The sequence below is a fragment of the Staurois parvus genome, unplaced genomic scaffold, assembly GCF_062004578.1.
Source record: "Staurois parvus isolate SC_StPar_1 unplaced genomic scaffold, SC_StPar_1.0 ptg000097l, whole genome shotgun sequence".
Lineage (NCBI taxonomy): Eukaryota > Metazoa > Chordata > Amphibia > Anura > Ranidae > Staurois > Staurois parvus.
In genome coordinates this window covers 5,201,104-5,226,336 of record NW_028317893.1, presented here as the reverse complement: position 1 = coordinate 5,226,336, position 25,233 = coordinate 5,201,104, and the positions used below count along the sequence as shown (strand labels likewise).

At 42.1% G+C, this 25,233-nt stretch overlaps 1 protein-coding gene across 2 annotated transcripts in view; it reads right to left on the bottom strand.

Moving 5' to 3' along the window:
- GNAL (G protein subunit alpha L) overlaps window positions 1–25,233 on the bottom strand; it is a 357,841-nt gene that overhangs the window by 29,245 nt on the left and 303,363 nt on the right. For both annotated transcript variants that reach the window (XM_089671021.1, XM_089671023.1), the window contains exons 6-8: window positions 5,961–6,015; window positions 4,448–4,521; window positions 2,003–2,061 (exon numbers count right to left, since the gene is read on the bottom strand). In XM_089671021.1, the coding sequence (XP_089527147.1) occupies window positions 2,003–2,061; window positions 4,448–4,521; window positions 5,961–6,015 (188 nt within the window). The remainder of the gene's footprint in view (window positions 1–2,002; window positions 2,062–4,447; window positions 4,522–5,960; window positions 6,016–25,233) is intronic.

The following is a 25,233-nucleotide window of genomic DNA, read 5'->3' as shown; positions in this document are numbered from 1 at the left end:
TACAGCCTTATTGCAAAAACTTTGCTGTGCACTAAAAGTCCAAGCTTTCAGATCAACTGTAACCTTCAGCCATGTATACTATAGGACATGAAGTGGTAAGCAACTGATTGGAAATTCCCAGGTTCAGATCAATACTTCACTGATTTTTCAGTCGTTATCATCCATGTACAACTTTGGCACTATATACCGTATTTTCCGGCGTATAAGACGACTTTTCAACCCCTGAAAATCTTCTGAAAAGTCGGGGGTCGTCTTATACGCCGGTGCGAGCCGGGTGTCAGGGCGGCACTTTTTCGAGGGGCAGTGCGGCGCTGCCCCCCCTCCTCCTCCAACGGACACTAAGTACAGGGGTGGGCAGAGGGGCTGCTGTACCTTACCTGGCTCCGGTCCCGGTCAGTTCGGCAGCTCGATGGTCACGCGGCCGCTCGGCTCCGCCTCCTCACCGGTGATTGGGCGCCAGCACTGGAAAGGCACACAGACGACCAATCACCGGCGAGGAGGCGGAGCCGAGCGGCCCCGCGAAAATCGAGCGGCCGAACTGGAAGAAGGAGCAGCCGCTCCTCTCCCCCACTGACACCAACGATGAGGCACTGTTCCTCCCCCACTGACACCAACGATGAGGCACTGTTCCTCCCCCACTGACACCAACGATGAGGCACTGTTCCTCCCCCACTGACACCAACGATGAGGCACTGTTCCTCCCCCACTGACACCAACGATGAGGCACTGTTCTCCCCACTGATACCAATGATGGGGCACTATTCCTCCTCCCCACTGACACCAACGATGGGGCACTATTCTCCCCACTGATACCAATGATGGGACACTATTCCTCCCCCACTGACACCAATGATGGGGCACTATTCCTCCCACTGATACCAACGATGGGGCACTATTCTCCCCACTGATACCAATGATGGGGCACTATTCCTCCCACTGACACCAATGATGGAGCACTACTTCTCCCCACTGACACCAACGATGGGGCACTATTCCTCCTCCCCATTGACACCAATGATGGGGCACTATTCTTCCCACTGACACCAATGATGGGGCGCAATTCCTCCCACTGACACCAATGATGGGGCACAATTCCTCCCACTGACACCAATGATGGGGCGCAATTCCTGCCACTGATACCAATGATGGGGCGCTATTCCTCCCACTGACACCAATGATGGGGCGCTATTCCTCCCACTGACACCAATGATGGGGCGCAATTTCTCCCACTGACACCAATGATGGGGCGCTATTCCTCCCACTGACACCAATGATGGGGCGCTATTCCTCCCACTGACACCAATGATGGGGTGCTATTCCTCCCACTGATACCAATGATGGGCCGCTATTCCTCCCACTGATACCAATGATGGGGCACTATTCCTCCCACTGACACTAATGATGGGACACTATTCCTCCCACTGACACCAATGATCGGGCACGATTCTTCCCACTGACACCAATGATGGGGCACTATTCCTCCCACTGACTAATGAGGGAGCACTATTCCTCCCACTGACTAATGAGGGAGCACTATTCCTCCCACTGACTAATGATGGGGCACTATTCCTCACACACTGACACTAATGATGGGGCACCATCATTGGTGTCAGTGGGAGGAATAGTGCCCCATCATTGGTGTCAGTGGGAGGAATAGTGCCCCATCATTGGTGTCAGTGGATGAAATAGTGCCCCATCATTGGTGTCAGTGGGAGGAGTAGTGCCTTATCATTGGTGTCAGTGGGAGGAATAGCACCCCATCATTGGAATACCATACTGAAATAGCATACCATATTGAAATCAAATCTGATGTTTTTTCATTTTTATTTGGTGTGCGTTGGAAGAGGGGTAGTCTTATACGGCGAGTATAGCTCAAACCCTATTTTTTAACAGGAAAAGTAGGGGGTCGTCTTATACGCCGGAAAATACAATACATTTTATGGATGAAAAGTTGGATATGCAGTTTGAGCTTCATTCTCTATGAAATCAGCTGTGACCTTACCATTAAAACATTGGATCCACTTTCTTCTCTCATCTCTTTGCCCTCCTACATCAAACATACTGTAAAAAGGAAAGATATAATACATTATCAGAAGGAAAGAACAGTCAATGTTCTAAGATTCTTGTGTCTTTGTCAATTATTTGTGTTGCACATAACAACCAATCAGGTAAAAGCTACTACTTTGTGAGTAGATTAGAAGGTGAAACAGAAAATCAGATTGAATGTTGTGGACATCACATTGTAATGAGATGTTTGTATTTTCCATGTTGTTATCAAAAATCCCTAATTGGCACCTATCATGGTGACAATAATCAAATGAGCTTCTATTATAAAAAGATCTTAATTATTGAAACATGAACTGTCTGGAAATCATTGCATAATGTCAGCATTATAAAAAATGATGGAAAATATACATGGCAGGTCTGATTGAGCAGTATACAGTGACAGTAAAATGTGTAACCCAAATCTCTATTTTGCTGAAATCATTTGAATGCTATCTTTAACAATCATTCTGAATTCAGAAATCTGAAGCTGAAGTTTTGCCTGGTGAGCAATGGGAGATGGCTCTTAAAGCAGTGCACATAGCTCCTTAAATACATCTCAACGCTTGTCCCAGTAATATATACTGTTGAGGGTACACTACACCCCTTTCAAACAATTACAAATGGGCATCCTTAAAGAATCACTATGTCCCATATGTAGCAGGGATCATGGCACTCTGATACTCGTAATGGCACTGTCTGAAATTGCACAGATACTGGGAGGCCGTTCTTAATGCCAGTAATCAAGCATTCCAAACTACCTTTACTCTGGATCCTAATGTGTTTTAGAGCCGATGAGGTGGTGACGGACCAGTTTGAGAGGGGGGACGGTCTCTACTCTATTGTAAAAGCACTTCCCCTCCTAATCTCTAAGAATGGGTGGAACATATGGGTGCTACTCTCAGATATGAGCGGGTTATTTATCAACATATGGGTTGTCTGGATAAACATAATAGGGTCTGAGGTGGCTGACCGGACCAGCAGACCTAGTCATGGATAGATTATTATGTTGATATCTTTGTATCTATATCTACTGTACCCTACCATGTACAGGCGTAGCCTGTTTCAAGTGCACAGCAGGATGCGGGGGTAATTCTCAGTGACTCTGCGGTAGGGCATGGATTTTGACTAGTACTTCCTTGGCATGCTGTTGGTTACTATATCTTTGAAACCCCATTGTAACAATCTAGTCTCTTTATGACTCTGAACGTTCTGGAACATGCTGTTTTGTATATATGCAATTGTTTCAGTAAAGTTCTTTTTGAAAAACAAAAAAAACAAAAATAAACTGAAATTTAGGTATGGCTTTTTTTGCATAACTACATTGGTCAAGCCTGGCCAATCCCTGTGGATGTTGGAAATCACTGTAGTAGGTTACAGCTACTGCAGTAATCACCTCTTGCTTCCAGGTCCCGTGCTGAGAGGCTATCCTGCTGCTTAGTTAACACGGGGGGTCACTTGCTTGGCATGGACACCATTTGGAGAACACTTTGCACCTTCCCAATGAATGCAAAGCGTTATCTGATTGGACGAGAAGGAGAGTTGGGGCAGTGACATCTGCACATCTAAAACTATGTAAATAGTAGTAAAAGTGAGCGCTGACCAAAAAACAGCAGCTGTGCACTCAAAGCAACCAATGTATGCTTATAAACAGAATAGTAGAACAGTGCAGCGCTAGTGGAAAATAGAAACAGATGAAATAAAATACACATATGAAATAGAAAATTCTAGGATGCCCATAGTGTAGTAATATAGAAAAATTGCTTTATTGTAAACAAAGTAGCGGTTTGTAAAACATAAATCATCCAGGTATAGAAAGTGAACTGACCCTAGGAGATTCAAAGATGGCCGCCGGGCCTCCACGTGGCTCCGGCGGCGTAGCATCATGACGTCCGGGCTCCTCCTTACGCGTTACGTGCTCACGCACTTCACCAGAGGAATGGAACCAGTCCATTCTGACCAGACCTTTCCCTTTCTGATGAGGATCCTCGGGATATGATATACACCGCTTATATTTATTTACTTTCTGGTGAGTGCGCATTTCTGCTATTCTTCACGGAGCACCACCATTGATTGCTACCAGTCACCTGGCACGATTATCATGATACAGACTTTTTACTAGAATTTTCAATATCATATGTGTATTTTATTTCATCTGTTTCTATTTTCCACTAGCACTGCACTGTTCTACTACATCTAAAACTAGAACCAATGTTTTGGTTGAAGTTTCACTTTAAACTAATTGCAGTAGTCTCTCTTTCCCCCTTAATTGTCATATCTGTGTGTAAAGGTTTTAAGAGCAAGATGTATGATTTGTTTTTTGAAGCTTACTGATACAAGCTTACTAATTGAAATAAAATCTTACTGTGGGAATGCATTAAAAAAAAAAAAAAAGTTTACTTACTGGAAATTAACTTTGTCTACTTGAAATCGCGTTTCAAAAATCCCTGATGTCAAAACTCTGCATCTTAATAAGTCCTGTAAAGAATAAAACTGGTTACAGACAAGTTTTTCAAAGCACAAATATTACAAACTTCTATAATAATGAAATGATAGTATTAACGGTTTTCTTTGTTGGAGAGAGGGTCACCATTCTCAGATTCTTCAGTGATGGGAGCAGAAACTGGGGCTTAATAAGGAGCTTCAGCCATTTTTGTTTTTATTATGTCAGCAGATACGAAAAAACTGTAGCTGCTGACTTTTAATAAACGCTCAACTGTCCCAGGATCCAGCGATGTGCTCACCTGAGCCGTCCCTTCCTTCCGTCTTCTGCCTCCAGTGCTGGCATCTTAATTGTGACAGCTTGCAGCTTTACAGCCGGGTGAGCGCTGTGCATTGTGAATGGACCCGCAGTCTTCTGGGATCTGACACGTGCCTCAGAAGACTGCGGGGAGGGAGTAAGGGAGGAGAACTTCTGCTTTCTATCGCCTAGGCGGTCGGAGTGGAAGTGGGAGCGGGTACCTGTCAAAATCAGGTATTTGCCCCCCCCCCAAAAAAAAAGGTGCCATTCGGGGAAGAGGGGGGAGCCTTAAAGAGGAACTTCCCCTTTTGGACGGTGCTCCGCTTCAAAATGAAGTCAGCAGTGGGGAACAAAGCTTTTAAATGTTGCGAGATATGATAGTAATTATCAATTCAACATATTGCTACAAAATTAATGAATTCAAGGGCAATACTTTTGGAACGCATGTCATAAACATACTGAAATGACTTAAAGGGCCTGTGTCAGAGGGCTTTTGTTACAAAAAAAGTCTATGAAAATGGCAAACCCACTTGAAGCAGATCAACTGCACAAACAATGAATTCTAAATCATCTCAGAAGCGTCTCAAACAGATTATATCAACCGAAGCCCAAAGCCCATTGACCCAGGCCCTAATGATCTATAGAGTAAGTTATTAGGATCCTTATTGTGTAAGCCACTTTTTACTTCCAAATTTAAATGGTGTAAAACAAATTACTAAAGATACATGAAAAAAATATTCTCAAATGCAAACATTTAGGCTTGGTTCACACTGCTGCGACTTGAAAGTCGTGCGACCTTTAAGTGTGACTTGAAGCGACTTTGATGTTATGTTACTTTAGTTAAAAACCCTCTGAAGTTGGATACTGTTGCATCAAAAAGTCGCATAGATTAGGACAATCCTTTTGACTTTTGTGGTTTACCATTGCAGTCTATAGCACTGAAGTTGCACCAAAGACGCAGAAAAGTAGTGCAGGAACTTCTTTTTAAGTCGCTGCAACTTGAGTCGCATTGATTATGACGGCACCCATTAAAATGAATATATTTTGACTTGCCATGAGAATTTATGTGTCACGAGTCACATCAGTGTGAATCGGGGCTTACATGGAAATCATCTATGTGATGAGGGCCCTTCCAGTGCAGCAGCTTACATAGTTTTAATGATGCCAGGCTGCTTACCTGATCTGTCGGTGTGTAGTCATTTTGTCTGACGTGCTCGATTCTTTCTAGAAAGCTAAAAACAGAAGAGGAATTGCAGTCAGTGCAAAAATAGCATATTCTGGTACTGCAAGCCAGTTTTGTAGTATATCACTATAAGGCCTCTTGCACATGAACCTAATAATTTACTGATATTTATATGTAGGATCTTGCTGGCAGAAAGATCTTAAGTATAAAAGCAGGTTATGTTTTGTAAAATCCTTACATATACGTGCTTACAGGCATGTAAGGGTGCACATGTGTACACATGCGTACCATTCTTCACTGTGTTCTAGCTGCCAGGGTTGCAATTTATGCGTATAACCTTGTACAGTGGATATAAAAAGTCTACACACCCCTGTTAAAATGTCAGGTTTCTGTGATGTAAAAAAATGAGACAAAGAGAAAGAATTTCAGAACTTTTTCCACCTTTAATGTGACCTATAAACTGTACAACTCAGTTGAGCAACAAACTGAAATCTTTTAGGTGCAGGGAAGTAAAAATAAAAAACTAAAATAATATGGTTGCATAAGTGTGCACACCCTTAAACTAATACTTAGTTGAAGCACCTTTTGATTTTATTACAGCACTCAGTCTTTTTGGGTGAGTCTATCAGCATGGCACATCTTGACTTGGCAATATTTGCCCACTCTTCCTTGCAAAAACACTCCAAATCTGTCAGATTGCAAGGACATCTCCTGTGCACAGCCCTCTTCAGATCACCCCAGAGATTTTCCATCGGATTCAGGTCTGGACTCTGGCTGGGCCATTCCAAAACTTTAATCTTCTTCTGGTGAAGCCATTCATTTATTGATTTGGATGTATGCTTTGGGTCGTTGTCATGCTGAAAGATGAAGTTCCTCTTCATGTTCAGCTTTCTAGCAGAAGCCTGAAGGCTTTGTGCCAATATTGACTGGTATTTGGAACTGTTCATAATTCCCTCTACCTTGACTAAGGCCCCAGTTCCAGCTGAAGAAAAACAGCCCCAAAGCATGATGCTGCCACCACCATGCTTCACTGTGGGTATGGTGTGCTTTTGGTGCTGTGCAGTGTTGTTTTTGCGCCAAACATATCTTTCTGAATTATGGCCAAAAAGTTCAACCTTGGTTTCATCAGACCATAACACATTTTCCCACATGTTTTTGGGAGACTTCAGATGTGTTTTTGCAAAATTTAGCCAGGCTTGGATGTTTTTCTTCATAAGAAAAGGCTTCCGTCTTGCCACTCTACCCCATAGCCCAGACATATGAAGAACACGGGAGATTGTTGTCACATGTACCACACAGCCAGTACTTGCTAGATATTCCTGCAGCTCCTTTAATGTTGCTGTAGGCCTCTTGGCAACCTCCCAGACCAGTTTTCTTCTTGTCTTTTCATCAATTTTGGAGGGACGTCCAGTTCTTGGTAATGTCACTGTCACTGAAATTCTTTTGTACCCTTCTCTTGACTGATATCTTTTAACAATGAGATCCCTCTGATGCTTTGGAAGCTCTCTGCGGACCATGGCTTTTGCAGTAGGATGCAACTAAGAAAATGTCAGGAAAGACCTACTAGAACAGCTGAACTTTATTTGGGGGTTAATCAGAGGCTCTTTAATTGATGGCAGGTGTGTACTGACTCCTATTTAGCATGATTTTGAATGTGATTGCTTAATTCTGAACACAGCTACATTCCCAGTTATAAGAGGGTGTGCACACTTATGCAACCACATTATTTTAATTTTTATGTTTACTTCTCTCCTCTAAAAGATTCCAGTTTTTTTTTCAATTGAGTTGTACAGTTTATAGGTCACATTAAAGGTGTAAAAAATGAGACAAAGATAAATAATTTCAGAACTTTTTCCATCACAAAAAGCTGACATTTTAACAGGGGTGTGTAGACTTTTTATATCCACTGTATATAATTGATAAATGTGTGAATTATTTTATTTCTTTTAAGGTTCTGAATTTATTGCTGTATTGCTAATCTTTACGCGGCTGTGTGCACTGTCCCATAGACAACAATGCACCTGTGTTCAGATCCATAGAAACAACCACCAAAAAGAAAAAAAACCCACACTATGCAGCTACAAATGTGGCCTTTTTTGCCTGTGTGCAACAGTTTACTGCAGTAGATAACCACTAGATGGCGGAATATTACTTCTGTGCCATATGCAGCCTCCCTGCACTGCACCATGACAAGGCTGACTTTCCTGGATACCTATAGGTAAGGCAGTAACTTATACACAGAGCTCTATAGGTAGACAGAAACTGTGCACAAGGAGAATGAAGGAAGAGGGACACAATCTAAACAAACATATCAAAATCTACACTTTATGAAGTTCACAATTCGCTACACATACTAATGAAGCTTTGTTAGTGTTGGCATCCCGGCACAGGGCAGGTTCTCCTGGAGTTTGCACTCTTGGCACATTTTTCTATGTGCCAGTAAAACACAGCAGGCTTATCATGGCAGCAAATAACAGATTATGGTTATTTGCATATATATTAAATCAATTTGATAGTGAACCTCCATCTTTGTGCATTTGTGTCTTCTAATCCAGACCTCCAGAACATTCGGTATAACTAAAGGCAACATCTTTTTTTCCCTTTTACTTCCTGTTTCAGCTATGGGACAGGAAGTGAAAGTAAATCTCCCTATTGGGACACAGACGGCAAATAAAAACCTGACAGGAGTCATAACCTTACCCTATCCAACATTAAAAGAAAAGGTTTTTGTAACTTCTACTTAGCAAGGAGACAGCTGCTTTGCTAGCAAGCACATGTCTCCGACTCCCAGCACTTGGCCATCCTCCCTTTCACCCAGACCTGACCGATTTGAACACTCTGCACAAAGGCGATAACAGCAAAGTGAATGATGAAAATGGGATATAAATAAATAAAAAACAGAACAAAATGTTGGACTTTACTGGCATGGAAGGGAAACACATGTATACACATATATATATATACATATATATATATATATATATATATATATATACACAGCTGTGTTCAAAATAATATCAGTGTGTTGGAAGAAAGTGAATAAAGCTCAAAATCCTTCTAATAGCTTTTATTTCCATACACACAAATGCATTGGGAACACTACACATTCTATTCCAAATCAAAACATGAAGAAAAATATATCAAATTTGTGTTGTTCCTCTAAAAAAATTGAAGAGAAGTGAATATTAGACTGTTCAAAAAAATAGCAGTGTTTGTATTCTTCTTTACAAACTCAAACATTCACTATATAAACTGAAAAATGGTTGAAGATTTTGCTTTCCTTTGACTCACTTAATATTTAGTTGTATAAGCACTGTTTCTGAGAACTGCTGTACATCTGTGTTGCATGGAGTCAACCAACTTCTGGCACCTGTGAACAGGTATTCCAGCCCAGGATGATTGGACTACATTCCACAGTTCTTCTCTATTTCTTGGTTTTGCCTCAGAAACTGCATTTTTGATGTCACCCCACAAGTTTTCTATTGGATTAAGATCCGAGGATTGGGCTGGCCACTCCATAAGGTCAATCTTGTTGGTCTGGAACCAAGATGTTGCGTGTTTACTGGTGTGTTTGGGGTCATTGTCTTGTTGGAACACCAATTTCAAGGGCATTTCCTCTTCAGCATAAGGCAGCATGACCTCTTCAAGTATTCTGATGTATTCAAACTGATCCATGATCCCTGGTATGCGATAAATAGGCCCAACATCGTAGTATGAGAAACATCCCCATATCATGATGCTTGCACAACCATGCTTCACTGTCTTCACAGTATACTGTGGCTTGAATTCAGTGTTTGGGGGTCGTCTGACAAACTGTCTCCGGCCACTAGACCCAAAAAGAACAATCTTACTTTCATCAGTCCACAAAATGTTGCTCCATTTCTCTTTAGGTCGGTCAATGTGCTCTTTGGCAAACTGTAACCTCTTCAGCACATGTCTTTTTTCAACAGTGGGTCTTTGCGGGGGCTTCTTGCAGATAGTTTGGCTTCACATAGGCGTCTTCTAATTGTAACAGTACACACAGGTAACTTTAGACCTTCTTTGATCTTCCTGGAGCTGATTGTTGGCCGAGTCCTTGCCATTTTGGCTATTCTTCTATCCATTCGAATGGTAGTTTTTCGCTTTCTTCCACGTCTTTCAGGTTTTGGTTGCCATTTTAAAGTATTTGCGATCATTTTAGCTGAGCAGCCTATCATTTTCTGCACTTCTTTATATGTTTTCCCCTCTCCAATCAACTTTTTAATCAAGGTACACTGTTCTTCTGAACAATGTCTGGAACGACCCATTTTCCTCAGAATTTCAGAGAGAAATGCACTGTAACCAGCATGTACAACATGTGCTGCCTTCCTTCCTTAAATAAGGGCAATAATTGCCACCTGTTTTTCAAAGAATGAATGACCTCACTAATAGAACTCCACACTGCTATTATTTTGAACATGCCCCTTTCAATTAGTGATTCAATTACACAGAATCAGCAGCATGCATGTCATGACTGTTGGGTCTGTTGGATTTCTATTACTCTACTACACCTGCTAGTAAATTATTTGCCATGTAGAAATATCATTTCTACCAAAAACAGTGATTGATCAGGTTAGTGATGTCTGACTGCTATTATTTTGAACACAACTGTATATATGCGAAAATACAAATTTTTTTGTTATACTGAAAAGTCATCTTAAAATCTCCGTAATTAAGTTAAAAAAAGAGAGCTGCTCAAAATAAATTCAAATGCTTCCTACTGCTGACTCATTTTACCACACAATGGAGATGGATATATTGAAATTTGATTGCATTTAATAGACAACAATAATCTTGGTTGTGAGTCCTCATGGGTTAACGCATGTTGATGAAATGCAGAAAAAAAATGCACTGGACTGCATCTAGTGTGAACTAGCTCTAAGTGCTTTTTCATACTAGATGGAGTCCAGTGCGTTTTTTTTCTGCATGAAAAATGCATATATAGGGTTTACCATATATGCCAATGACCCTAGTTCATACCAGTTCAGTCAGTTTCAGGTGCAAAAAAAAAAAGTAGAACATGCTGCATTTTTTTCTGCACAGAACTGTACTGGAACATAGCAAACTGCATCAAAACTGCACCGGAACGAAGTGTGAACTGTAAGCAAAAATGTATCTAGGAATGCATCTGGAGTGCATTTTTGTGGTGTGAACTGGTCCTAAACAATAAAGCCCTGTTCACATCTGTGAGGAGCATTTTAGGTGTGCTGCCCTTGAACTTCATTGTAAGCACATTAAAGATGCAGTAAACAGGATTTATTTTAAATGCACTGCACATAAACTGAGGTCTAATAGTGACACAGTGACTAATGTATTTAATAAAAACCAAAACCTCTATAGCATGGGTGTCAAACTGGCAACCCTCCAGCTGTTGCCAAACTACAAGTCCCATGAGGCATTTCAAGACTTGACAGTTACAAGCATGACTCCCAAAGGCAGAGGCATGATGGGACTTGTAGTTTCGCAACAGCTGGAGGGCCGCCAGTTTGACACCCCTGCTCTACAGAGTCCCTTTATATGAGGCTTGCTCAGACTAGTGTAAACCACGGTTGGATTATTAGATGAACAGCTGAGGAATCACCAGATATCTATCTGTACATCAAGACCAAAAGAATACCCTTATAACTGGAGACAGTTCAGAGAATTCAGATGAAAGTGTAAACAAAGCAGTAAAATGTCCTCGAGCCTTGGGGTTTTTTTCATTCGCAGATTCCAGATTTACCTGAAGTGACAAAGTCAGCAATGCTTTAAAGATTTATGTGGGAAACAGTTAAATCTGGTTTGGATTCGTACACATGTGTCACGGTGTCTAAATATTGACTCAGAAAAACTTTAAACACGGGAATAGCAGTAACAGTGACATAACCGGAGGAAACGGAAAACGTGAAGGGGCTTCATTAATTATATCAACTCTGAGAACTGTCCTCATTCTCCATAATTCACTGCTGCCTTCCTGGTCTCATGTCAGATACTACAATACTTGCTGCTATCTACCTTACAGATGGGGGTTTTCTATCAATAACAAATACTAAAATGTTATTTCCAAAGTTCTGAAGAAACATGAGGGAGATTGACTTCCATATACTGTACCATAGAGGTGTAACTGACTTAAAAAAACTAAAAAAAAAAAGAAACTGTATTGATGATATAGTGCACGGGTCTCCACACTTTCTAAACAAAGGGACAGTTTATTGTCCTTCAGGCTTTAGGGGAGCCCAGTGGGGGCAAACCATGACCCATCTGTGCCCAGTGAGGGTAAACCATGACCCATCTGTGCCCAGTGAGGGTAAACCATGACCCATCTGTGCACAGTGGGGGTAAACCATGACCCATCTGTGCACAGTGGGGGCAAACCATGACCCATCTGTGCACAGTGGGGGCAAACCATGACCCATCTGTGCACAGTGGGAGTAAACCATGACCCATCTGTGCCCAGTGGGGGCAAACCATGACCCATCTGTGCCCAGTGGGCGTAAACCATGACCCATCTGTGCTCAGTGGGGGCAAACCATGACCCATCTGTGCCCAGTGGGGGCAAACCATGACCCATCTGTGCCCAGTGGGGGTAAACCATGACCCATCTTTGGTCTTAGGGGGGAAAAATAGTTGGTGTCAGTGGGAGAGATAGTGCCTCATTGTTGGTGTCATTTGGAGGAATAGTGCCCCATCATTAGAGGTCAGTAGAAGAAACAATGACCCATTGTTGGTGCCAGTGGCAGGAATAATGCCTCAAGGGCCGGACAAAGACACTGATATAGTGGATCCTAAATGCCTATCATACCTATAGATTGCATACCAAAACTGACAGAAAATGCCAACGCCCATGTTGTCATGTCAGATGGCTCTAATGGTAGTAGGGGGGCCTACTGTAAACACATAGCCAACCATGGCCCGAAAACTGCTCAAAATGTTCACACTGCATTCCAAATGCTCACATGTGAACGGAGCCTTTTATCAAGGGTCACAATCACTGCCAAACACCCCGTTTTCCCACATGAGTGAATCTAACCTTAAACATATTCCCTAAGTTATACAATTTTCTAACGATGGGCAGGAAAGATGTGTGCACCTACAGTACCTTTTTAGAATGGTCTTCACTTTCAGTAATATATATATATATATAAATAATATTCCCACCACCCACTAATTGACATGTGACCTTAAAGCAGCAGGGTACCCCTACACCCATCCATATGATCACTTTAGCTGACAGCCAAAAGAAACAGGCAACACTATCTCTAATATAATGTAATGTATGTATCTATTGTCCTCCTCGTTAGCCCTCAAAAGGCTCCAGAAGTTGTACCAAAACATTAAAAGATTAACACAGCTTGTGATTTGTAACATTCATGAGAATATAATTTACATAGTTATACACTAAGCACTAGCATCACACTTATTATAGGAGAGCAGGTTTGGAAGGGAGGTAATGGTGAGAGGACAATATAGATACCCAGATATCTCCTGATAATTACTTTAGGTACGTATTTGTACAAAGGCCAAGTTCTCCATGCTATATCTCCATAAGTTTTTGCATTTGCAGCACATATTGCATTAGTCCTAATTGTTTCCCCTACATATTTAATTTCTATATGGCGACGTTCCCAATCATCTGTGTTCCACAACTCCATACATTAAAAGTCATATGGGGTACTTACTGTTCATCCACATACTGAATATATAGGTAGAAGTAGGTACAATGAAAGAAATAATAGTATTTTCATCATTGTCATTTGGCTAGATAGGGGTTCATCTTGCCAATCCCCCATATTCCAGAACAATCACCTTTCAACTACTTCATAATTGGGCTTGTCTGCTACACACACTTTCACTGTGTCTCAAGAACGCAGTCCCAATCATATCATAAGGTTCGAAACCAATAGTCTGCCACAGAAGATGCTATAAAGAGGCTATACTCATCTGAAGTTCTCAATCGCCTTCCATTTTTCCCCTCTCCATGTTAGTTCAGTTCATTGCTCCATTATCATAGTGTCACAATCTCCACGTGGTGTCTTGTGGATTCAGTATGTCTGGCACATTTTGGTGCATCGCCCTAGGTTCCTCATAATACCCTAATCTAGAAACCTAACTCTTACCAGTTAACCAAATCCTAAAGCTGATTATTAGTAGAAATTTGTTCAAATGTGTAGTTTCTAATGTTTGTAAGATTTTCTAATCTTTAGTGGGGTCAAATCTATGTTCATTTTCAACCGCAGTGGTGAGAAAATTCTCAAATGCACAAATTTCAGACAGTGTATGTGGTTTTATGTCCATTTGATCCAAAATCAAATGTTAAAAAACTAAATTTTGAACTACTTTCAAATGAAGCTCGTCAAGCTGTCAAATCTACTCATTACTTTTGTACAAATTATCATTTGAAAATCTACTACTAGTACAGGGCTCGACAAATCCCAGGCAGCAGGTTGCCACGGCGACTGGAAACCGCATCCTGGGCCCCCACCAGCCCACACTCTGCTATGCTGCTTGCTATGGGGGCACTAGGCAGAAGGGAAGGGCCTGGAGCACCAGCTGGGGACCCAAGAATAGGAGGGTCAGCACTGCGCTGCGCATTGCAAATTGCAGGTAAGTATAACATGTTTGTTATTTAAAAAAAACAAACCTTTAATATCACTTCAATTCACTAACATGCTTTTTTGCACCTTATGTTACCGCAGACCAGACTTCTGGCTGCAGCAGAAAGTGAAACAGTTTTCGCTCAGGGATGGCTGGTTGTTAAGGAGCTGGCACCAGCCAGCGTCCTAACAACCAGTGACTCCTGGCTGACAGGTAATTGTGAACAAAGAAGCAGGGAAGTTTACTTTGAGAACAAAAACAAAATGGTGTGGGGGTCTTAGGGTCTGGTATGAATTTTAAAGGAGACATGGCATGAGGTCAACCTAACCAGTAACCATACCAAACCTATATCAAAGTATGCAGTCAGGCTGGCCAGGAAAGGGGGGGGGGGGAGGCGAGTGTGCAGCCTTCCTCCTGAACCATACCAGGCCACATGCCTTCAAAAAGTCCTTTAATAATAATAAAAAAAAAAAATTCCCCTAATGTACATCTATCATGTCATCCACGAATGCAAGTCCATGTCAATCCATGCATGATGGCTGCTAACCCACACAAAAGAAAAAGGAAAAAAAAGAAGGAAAAAAAAATTCCCATGGCCTGCTGAGACCTGACCAATCCCATTGCTTCCTTCGTACCAAATGACATCTCTGGGGTTCCCTCCACAAATTAAGTAAGCTGCATCCAGGCTTAGACATCCATTCTTCTTAACTGCAGACACCCGCCCTGTGCATGGCTACATGGAAAACAACAGCAGCCGCTGTCAGCCTGCCATTACTGTCATTAGGGTTAGCAGCTGTTGCTATTTGCATGCCGAGTCATTCCACCGATTCTTGCAGCTGGAATCCAGTGTCTGCATGCAAATGGCCATGTGAATGTGGCCTTTAACTTCTAATGATATAAATAAATATGTGTGCAGTTTTCAGTTTCACAGCTAATATCTAAATACCAGGTTGGGCACAATGATAATTATAGTATCAGAAAACAATTTCCAGTTTCTCTACTATGGTGCTATAAATAACACATAAAAAGTTTTGCAACTGTGCTTGGAAGCTTGTGGATTTACAGCGTCCAAGTCTTACCTAACTAAAGATCTTTGTAATCCCGTTCTTTTTAAACAGACAGCTGTTCAATGACTGTGAAAGTTTACCATCCATAGTCTGGTGTAAATTAGGAGCACGCAGTTTACCAAGACACAGAGATCTTACTGACAGTTATAAAAAGCAGATTTAGTGCAGAGAGGCTGTAAATGATAAATGTACATATACATGTAGAGACACAGACAAGGCCAAGTGTTCTAAAAATAACTTCAATTGCATATCCTCCCAAAAAGTGAACTGCATAAACATAGCTGTGCAGACTGATGTACCTGCTCTACATCCTACCACACATGTATACATAGGAAAGGGTTACATTAAGCAGTGATCCTCCCTTCTCAGGCTCTAACCTACCTGTTACTAGAGCTACAATACAATAATATATATATTAATAAGGTTCATTTAAGAAGATGCTCCTAATGACAACTCGTTAAGTGTATAACATTTATAAATTAAAAAAATCTTTCCATGTCAGTTTTTTTTTTTTTACACATATGGGGCTTCATATATCTACAGGTCACCTATGGAAACAGGCTAAACTTGAAAATGTGGCTGGGGTCAGAAAGACACAGAGAAATGAAGAAGCAAAAAAAGGGTAAACTACAAAATGTAACAAGAAAATGAAGACTATTCTGCCATGATGGTAAAGTAGTTTACCCCTTGTTACCATGGCAGAAGCACAGCTTAGGTGTCACCAGGGGCGGACTGACAACTCATGGGGCCCCCGGGCAATAGGGGATCATGGGGCCCCTGTGTCCTTGCCCAAACTCAAAAAAACCTATGAAAAAGGTACCAGGGGCATCTCATGGGGGCCCCCTACTGACCCCAGGCCCTCGGGCAGTGCCCAAGTTTCCAAATGGTCAGTCCGCCCCTGGGTGTCACTTTACTTGCCATGGTGTGCAGAGATGATGTAGAACAGAGGACAACTCCTACAGAGAAAACTGGAGGCAACGGAGACATAGTTACTAGCTTCTGTCCAACCTATCCAGTAACCAGGACAGATATACAGTGCCAGAACTAGAGGAAGCATGATATACCAACAAATCCATCATTTGAAAAAACTGAATCACAGCCCATTGAGATCCATACATTAACATTTCACCTTGGAATAGTTGAAGGGTAAGAGATTCCAGCTAGACAGTCAGTAACCTGAACGTATTCCAGAGAACACAGCAACTATGCTAAAGTCCAAACATGGAATCAATTTAATTTTGAGTTTTATTTAATGCCTGAAGTCGGACAGTTGGAATTTACTGTGGTTGAAGAACATCCCTCTCTTGGATTTCTGCCAGTGCCCTCCCTCACCCTGGCCCAACACTGGCATCCTCACTACAATCCAGGACTGCTTAAAGTGGTACCACAAACCAAATATGCTAAACAATTCATTTTTTAATATTCAAAACAAATTCCTCCATCTCTCCCTGATTTATTTTGATGAGAAAACATTTTGAAAAACACCTGACATTTCTTGCAGTGGCCATCTTGAGTAAGGGAAGATGATTCATGTAGCAGTTACTTCCTGAAATCCATCTGTCTTTAGCTCAGGCATTACCTGAGCTGGGAACCCTCCCCTCCCTCCCTTCCTGAAGACTCCTGGGATGTAGGACATCATTTGCCTAAGCCTGGAAACCAGGAAATAAATAAAGTGATGAAAAAAAAAGGTTAAAACAAATAAATATGATACACTTTCCTATCTATTTACTAAAGCTAGCAGCATAAGGATTAGAAATAGTCCATGTTGATTGAGAGGCTGAAGCTCCACTTTAACCTGCATTGGACATGATGACATCAGAGTGCCTGCAGCCAATAGGGCAGAGAAGAGAAATGGCTTTTGAGGAACCAGCTGCATAATGAGGGACAAGGTAAAAAATGCTTTTTTTAATGATACCCTAGAGAAAACAAGCATTTAACCCTTGCAGGGCAGAGGAGCCCCGACTGTAAAGGGTAACTTTATATTTTCCCTGGGATTCCATTTTCCCAGCAGTGCATGGTCTTCAGGTGTGTGTTCTCTATACATATATAATGATACAGCTTGTAGGATATCAATTAGCTGGTCACCAATGCATGCGGTAATACATTGTCCACTTTGCACATAGTTCTGACGAGCATCAATTTACCAATCTAATTTAAACTTGCCTTGGGACTTTGAATGCCATTGTTAATGCAAAAATTATAGAGAAGAGAAGAGTGCAAGCCGCTGGAGGAGCAAGGGATGAAGTCAATAAAACTGCTTTTCAATGGTACCCTAGACTAAATTAAGCATTTAACCCTTGCAGTGTGCAGGGGGCTGGCCAATGCAAGAGTAACTAGATTTTTTCTAGAGGTCAGCTTTAAAATCTAACTCGGAACACACCAAAATCCCCTTGTCCCCCCCCCACGAGTTAAATGCTTACTAAGTCTAGGGGGTCATGGAAGAGGCTGTGTTACTCCCCTTCTTCTCACTCCAGCAGGCTCCCTCAATCTATGTAACCAGTACTCCACAGCTAATGCAGGGTTAACAGCCCTGCGCTCTACATGAAGATGCCGAGGGACAGCCTATAGCTTCCGGTAGAAGGGAACATGGCTGAAGCTGGGAATCCGGTACATAATGCAGCATTTAACCCTTGCAGTGCTGGAGGGATGGTGGAAGGCACTGCAAGGATTTCTTTATTTTTTTGCAGTCAGGGTTGGGCTTTAGACATATATCAAGTAAACACAAAGTGCACACATAAGTGCATCCACTAGGGGGCAATAGGGGGTCACTGAAAAGTAGAAGTAGAGCAGCAGGCAGGAAATAGGAGCATGCTGTTGCAATCACCCAAGAGCAACCGCACGCTAAAAAGAGAGCGGCACATTAGGTTACTACTCACTGCATGTGCAACATATGGAAATATTCACATTTTACACTTCTAAAAACCACCATCATATAAAGTATACATAAACTCTAATAACTGACCTCTCTCATTTGCTCCTATTGGGTCTGTTAAACATGCCCTTACAAGCATTTTGATATATCTGTTCCAATTAAAAAAAAAAAAATTGTTGATCCTGCCAGAAAACTTGTGAGATGATAGCTTCCTGCTGTCCTTGGTTCTGCTGTCATCAATAGCACTCTTCCTATTTCCCCCTGTGTGCTACAGAACGACTCCACCCTGTCTCATAGAGGAAGGTCATTTTATACATGTGCCGCTGCCGCAAGCACAACTTATTTGGGGGGGGGGGGATGAAAACATCAGCAGGGTGTAGTCAGCGGCAGCAGCACAGCTGGCTACAGACTACTGATATTTACTTGTCAGCCTTCAGCAGCAATGGCCAATAGGGTCAAGGTACACTATATGCGTATAAATGTGGGAACAAATGTTTACATGCATCCATTGGAAGATACAGTCCATGTGCAGGACTGCTTAATGCTGCGGACCAAAATGTGCCCATAGAATACCATACTGATAGAAATTACAGATCTATACACTGAAAATTAGACATCCGTGTGCACCAGCTCTTATGCCGGCCATAGATGGTTCGAAAATCGGCCGAAAGTTTAATTGGCCGATTTTCACACTGTTAGTGGGTTAATTGGTCGGCCGGTTTACAGGTTTTTTGCACTTTTGGATTATCAGTCATGTTGGAATATTTGTGGACCGATGACCGATTTCCGCGGCAATGATGGCCAAATCGTACGATCTATTTAATGAAAAAAATATGTGCATGTGCCGTGACCTGGAAGGAACAGAAGTTTTGGCTGTTACATGGAGTGAACTTTATGACTTGGTCGGCCGATTTTTGTAATCGGTGGTAACATCGGTTTAACGAACGACCGATTTTTCATTTATCGTTTGAAAAAACATGCCGTTTTCGATCCGTCTATGGCCTGCATTAAGATGATGATTTTTCAGCCAATACTTGTAGATTACAGTGTTTGTACGCACAGTCAGGGCTTTTTTTTGCAGGGGAACGCAGTTCCGGCACCTCCAGCACTGAATGTATATAATGGCAAGGGGTGCTGGGGTGTACTGGAGGGTCTACTGATGCTGGCTGCCAGGGTATCTATGGTCACTGGAGGGGATCTGTTTTTGCATGGGGTTCTATAGTTGCTGGAAAGGGATCTAGTGTTTCGGAATGGGATCTACGGTTGAGGGAGGATCAGTTAATGCTGCTGGGGGTCTGTTGCTTCTGGGGTGGTATTTTGTTGCTAGGGTCCATTGCTGCTGGGGGAATCTACTGTTGCTGGGGGGGGGGGTGTTATTGCTGCTGGCTGCAGGGTATCGATTTTACTGCTTTTTTGTAATCATTAACACATTTCATACAGAATGACTTGGCTCTGTATTCTCTAAAAGCAGCAGTATGGGGAGTGTGGGTAGGGGTAGGAACCAGGGTAGGAACGGTGCTCGAAGGTAGGTAGGGGGGCAGAGACAAGGGGAGTTCCTGCACCTATTCTCTGAGAAATAAAAAGCCAGCTCACAGTAGAGGATGGACCATCAAAATCACAAATATTCTGCTAAGTGTGTCATTTGAAAATTTCTGTGTATTGCAATTCAGATCAATGCAGGCCCATGGCAGGATCAGATCTCACTTCTGGCGACAATTCCTAGATTGTAAGCTCTAATGAGCAAGGCCCTATGTTTCCTCTTGTACCAAATTGTATTGTAACTGCAATCTCTTCCTTCATTTTGTAAAGCGCTGCACAAACTGCTGGCACTATATAAATCCTGTATAATAATAATAATTCCTACAGTAAAAACACCTAGACCTAGCTCTCCCTTTTTTGCTGCAAGGGTCATATATATCTCAGACTGACAATACTTTTGAGTCACTGACCTGGAAAAACTATGTAAATAAGGACTTTGGATTTTCTTGACCTCCCCAATGTTTATATGAACCCCGAGACAGTCAGAGAATTAGCCTTCTTTTCATTAGGTCATCAGTGGCAGCCTTCATGTTTGTCATTTCTTTTAAGCAAATCTGTTAAACATGCAGCAAGATCCCAATGTAGAAGGGCAAAAGTGAACCATGCAGAATCCCGAACATTCATTCTGTTGTTGCTGAGTAATCAGCAGTGGAAAAAATAGCAGATTTGACACCTACTGTATATTAATTAAAATGAATCAAAGGTAGAAATCTGCATGGAGTTAAAAGTTCATAAGTGTTTTGTGCCTAAAACACTGGAGGTACAGTAATCTTTAATACAGCCTCATCCACACTATTACTCTGTAAACTGAATAAAAAAGAAACAAGTTGTTCTTTCCAATTAGTAAACTGCTGCATGTTCAACCTCACTTTTCTTTGGGTCAGCTAACCTACAACATATAAAAAGAAATAAAAACACAGATTTGGCGTATTGGAGCTAAACTCCAGATATCACTTTTCAAGTGCTTTAGAAATGAATGCAAGCATCTGGTTGTTATGACAACCATGGCGTATCCAATGGCACAGACTAGGTACAAACAAGCCCTAGTCATTTAGGGAAACTGGGATATCTAAAGGGAAAAACATCAAAAGCTGATGTGTTGGCCATACTGACCAATCAGATTCACTGGTTAATTTTTCCCAGAAAATAAGATGGAACCTGACTGGCCACTGGTGGAGAGCTGAAGATACACTCTGCAGAGCTCAGTGAGGAGAGCTCTGATAGCTGATTGGAGGAAAGGGACAAACCCCCCTCCACACAGCTCACAGGAACAGAGCTGAAGCTGGCAATCTGCGGGAGTGCCCTCCTCTGTCACCATTTTTCTCTTGGTGTCAGGAAAACGTGTCAGAAATGACTCATTTTGATAGAGAAACAAAGCAGCAAACAGAAATGACACTTGGTGCTCTTAATTGAGACAAATACACACTATAGAGGGATATGCTTTGTTCATATTTCATGCCTGACATTTACAACCACTTAAAATAAGCCCCTTAACCGCTGATAACCCTGTTTGATGAAAAATGCTAATAATGGTTATGAATCCGCTTTGGCGTTGGCCTGTGGGGATAATTGCTGGTACCTTCCTGCTTGTAGGAGTATGAAATAACCATGTGGATGATGATATCGGTAATAAAGGTCTGCGTGTGATCTCATGCAGCTTTTAGACCTACAGCTGCTTCCTTTGTTGCAATCATCTGTTATGCAACTGGAGGGACCTTGGGTATTGATTTCCACTTTGAATGTCCTAGAACAACAGAGGTGCCTGGCTTTATATTTGTATTGTCTCTTGACGATAGTTTAAGGGGAATATTTGTCCTTTGGAGTTTTCTAAATTTAGAAAGGCACATGGTGAGTTAACATTTTCTGACATAAGGCGCAAGAAAAACAAGTTGTTCAACATAATCATAAAGGCCACGTTCTATTAATTCCCTTTATTATATAACCAGTATATACAGGATTTGTAGAAGTCGGTGTCCACCATTCATTATTCTGACACATAATACCATGATATACATCAAGAGTGGAATCCAAAAACATCTCACAGGTCACAGAATACACGGATAAAAGTCCACTAGTCTTTATCTGTCTGCAGCCAGTCTTGACTCTTGAAGTATCAGAAACAAAATGGGAAACTGGACTGCCCATCCCATGAACATGAATGATGCCGGCCTTACCAGCACAGGCACACGAATGTAAAGTCTCTGCAAGTACTACTAACCACAGACTGACACACTATATAAACACATTCCAGATGCCTTTCTGCATGCGCGTTTTTGGCGCATTCCAGTTACCCCCCCCCCTCTCTTTTTCTTCAATTCAAATAGGGCCATGGGCGTTCCAGTGCGTTTTTGATGCGCTCTACCCAGCGGCAGACTGACCATTTGGGAACTCGGGCACTGCCCAAGGGCCCGGGGTCAGTAGGGGGCCCCATGAGATGCCCCTGGTAACTTTCATAGTCTTTTTTGTATGTGGTTTGAGTGTGGGCGTGGACACAGGGGCCCCATGATTACCTGTTGCCCGGGGGCCTCGTGAGTTGTCAGTCCACCCCTGGTTTTACCACATTCCAGTACATTTCTGTGCAGAAAGAAATGCGGACAGCACAGTGGCTAAATGGTTAGCACTTCCACCTGGCAGTACTAGGGTTGTTGGTTCAAATCCCAACCATGGCACCACCTGCCTGAACTTTGCATGTTCTCCCTGTGTCTGCGTGGGTTTCCTCTGGGTACTCAGGTTTCCTCCCACACTCCAAAGACATGCTGGTAGGTGAATTGGCTCCTGTCTAAATTGTCCCTAGTATGTGTATGTATGAATGTGAGTTAGGGACCTTGGATTGTATACCCCTTGAGGGTTAGGGACTGAATGTACAATATATATGTAAAAACGCTGCGTAAAATTGACAGAGCTATATAAGTACCTGAAATAAATAAATGTTCTACTTTTATTTTCTGCAAACAGAATGCACTGGAACTGCAAGCCCTGATGTGAACTATGACATAGACAGCCATATCACCTACTTTGTGCATTTTGGATACAGAAAAAAAAGCAACTGAAACGCATGTAGTGTGAACTGGCCCTAAGGGCCCATGGAGATCTTTGCATTGTGGTAAACTGTACATTTTACTGTAGCGGGTGGAAACAAATGCATCATATACTCTGAATGACACCGTAATGAACTGCATAGCAGGCAACACAATTGGCAAAAGTTGGTATGATCAAACCTGATTTTTGGTGCGTTCTGGTGTCAAGCTTTTCAAAACGAGGTGGAACTGTGTAAACAAATTCAGTTTATTCCTAATTAGTATTTTGTTGAGCTCTATATGCTGCTGTATTAGTCTCCACTCATAACTGCATGCTGTGAAAATCCACAGAAATGCATGTTTTCATTGTAGGTGCACTGTGGTGCCATTCATTCCTCATGGCAGCCCAACAAGCCTTGCTACTACTATTGGGTTGCAGCACACCGCAATGCATGGGATCTTTTTATCATGCAATGTGGTGCAATGCTTAAAGTGGAGTTCCAGCCGTTTTTGTGTTTATTAGTATCAGTAATATTAATATCAGTAGCTATAAAAACTGTAGCTGCTGATTTTTAATAAACACACATGCACCTTTCCCAGGGTCCAGCGATGTTCTCACCTGCGCCGTCCCTTCACTCCCCGATGCCGGCATCTCAACTGTAGGCACCAGGCTGTGACAGCTCGTGGCTTCACAGCCGCATGACCACTGCGCATGCATGAGTCGTGATGTGCATCCCGATTAGTCTGGCAGTCTTCTGCGACCTTTGAAGATTCCCAGGAGTCTGCCGGAGGAAGGAGGGGGCCAAACCTCTGGATCACTTTGCCGTGGTGAAGTGAGCCGCAAGTGGGAGCGGGTTCCTGTCAAAACCAGGTATCTGCTTCCCCCCAAAAGGTGTCCTATATGGCAGTGGAGAAGAGGAGGAGGCAAACAAGCGGAGCTTCCACTTTTGGGTGGAGCTCCACTTTATTATTAATAATAACAAAAAAAAAAAAAGATACATGCACTTTGGTGAGATTCCTGTGTGTTGGGCAGCCCAAATGCCTCAGTAAAGTACTTAAACTAGATTCAACACACTTGCATTGTGACAGTGCAAAGACATGAACCTGGGCCTGACGTACAACTCCCATAGCTCCAGTTCTCAGCTGCTTTTACGGATGGGTTTACTTTTTGCTCAGAACACAAAACCTGTTCTGGCTAGAATGGCCCCTATTTAATCCCTGCATTTTAAACAGGCCTTGGAGTTATACAAAACTGAGATAGGATGTGATCTTTGGTGTTTCTTCTGTAAGTGGAAGCAAAATACAGACACTATTACACAGATTGTTCTCTCATAGTGATATACCTGCCTAGATATGGCATTTGTTTTGAAGATAGGTTGGATGGAGCAGCACCACATACATAAACAAAATTCACCAATAAATAAGCCATAACTAATTATTATTATTATACAGGATTTATATAGCGCCAGCAGAGGGATAGGAGGGCCCTGATCCTCGGAGCTTACAATCTAGGAGATAACTAATAACAAATAGCTGTAGCCAATCCCTACCTGTGGGATGTGATGTGTGATGCACTGCTCCGCCCTTAAGTCTAGATTCATACCTATGTGTTTTGCACTGCATTTTTCAGCAACTCACAGCAGTCCATTCAACAGGATGGGACAGGTTCACATCTCCACGTTTTCACCTGGTTGCATTTTTTGGAAAGGGTTAGGGACTTTTTTAAACGCAAAACTTTGCATTTTTGGTTCTATAGACTTTTTTGGAGATGCTGCAGAAAAGCATGTAGTTCGTTTTTTATGTGTTTTATTCTGCCCAGCAACAAATTGAACAACAAAAAAAGCAAAACGCGGCAAAATGCACCACAAAAAAGCACTGCAGATATGGATCAAACGCAAACTGCATAGGTGTGAACCTAGACTAAATGTGTGTGCTCTGCATGGTGCTGGACACACCAACTGCGCTCATTGCACAGTGCAGACCCTATACAAGGTCTGTAATAGTAGGCAGTACATTGAGGATGCACAAGTATTAAATCTCATTACAGGGATGTCCAGAGGTCACATTTAACACAAATACTAAATTGACATAACCTGGTATTATGTAAGAAATTGAAGCGTCCCTGTCAGCCTGTGTAATGTTATGTGCCATGTCTCCTCAAACATACACAGTTGCCGGCT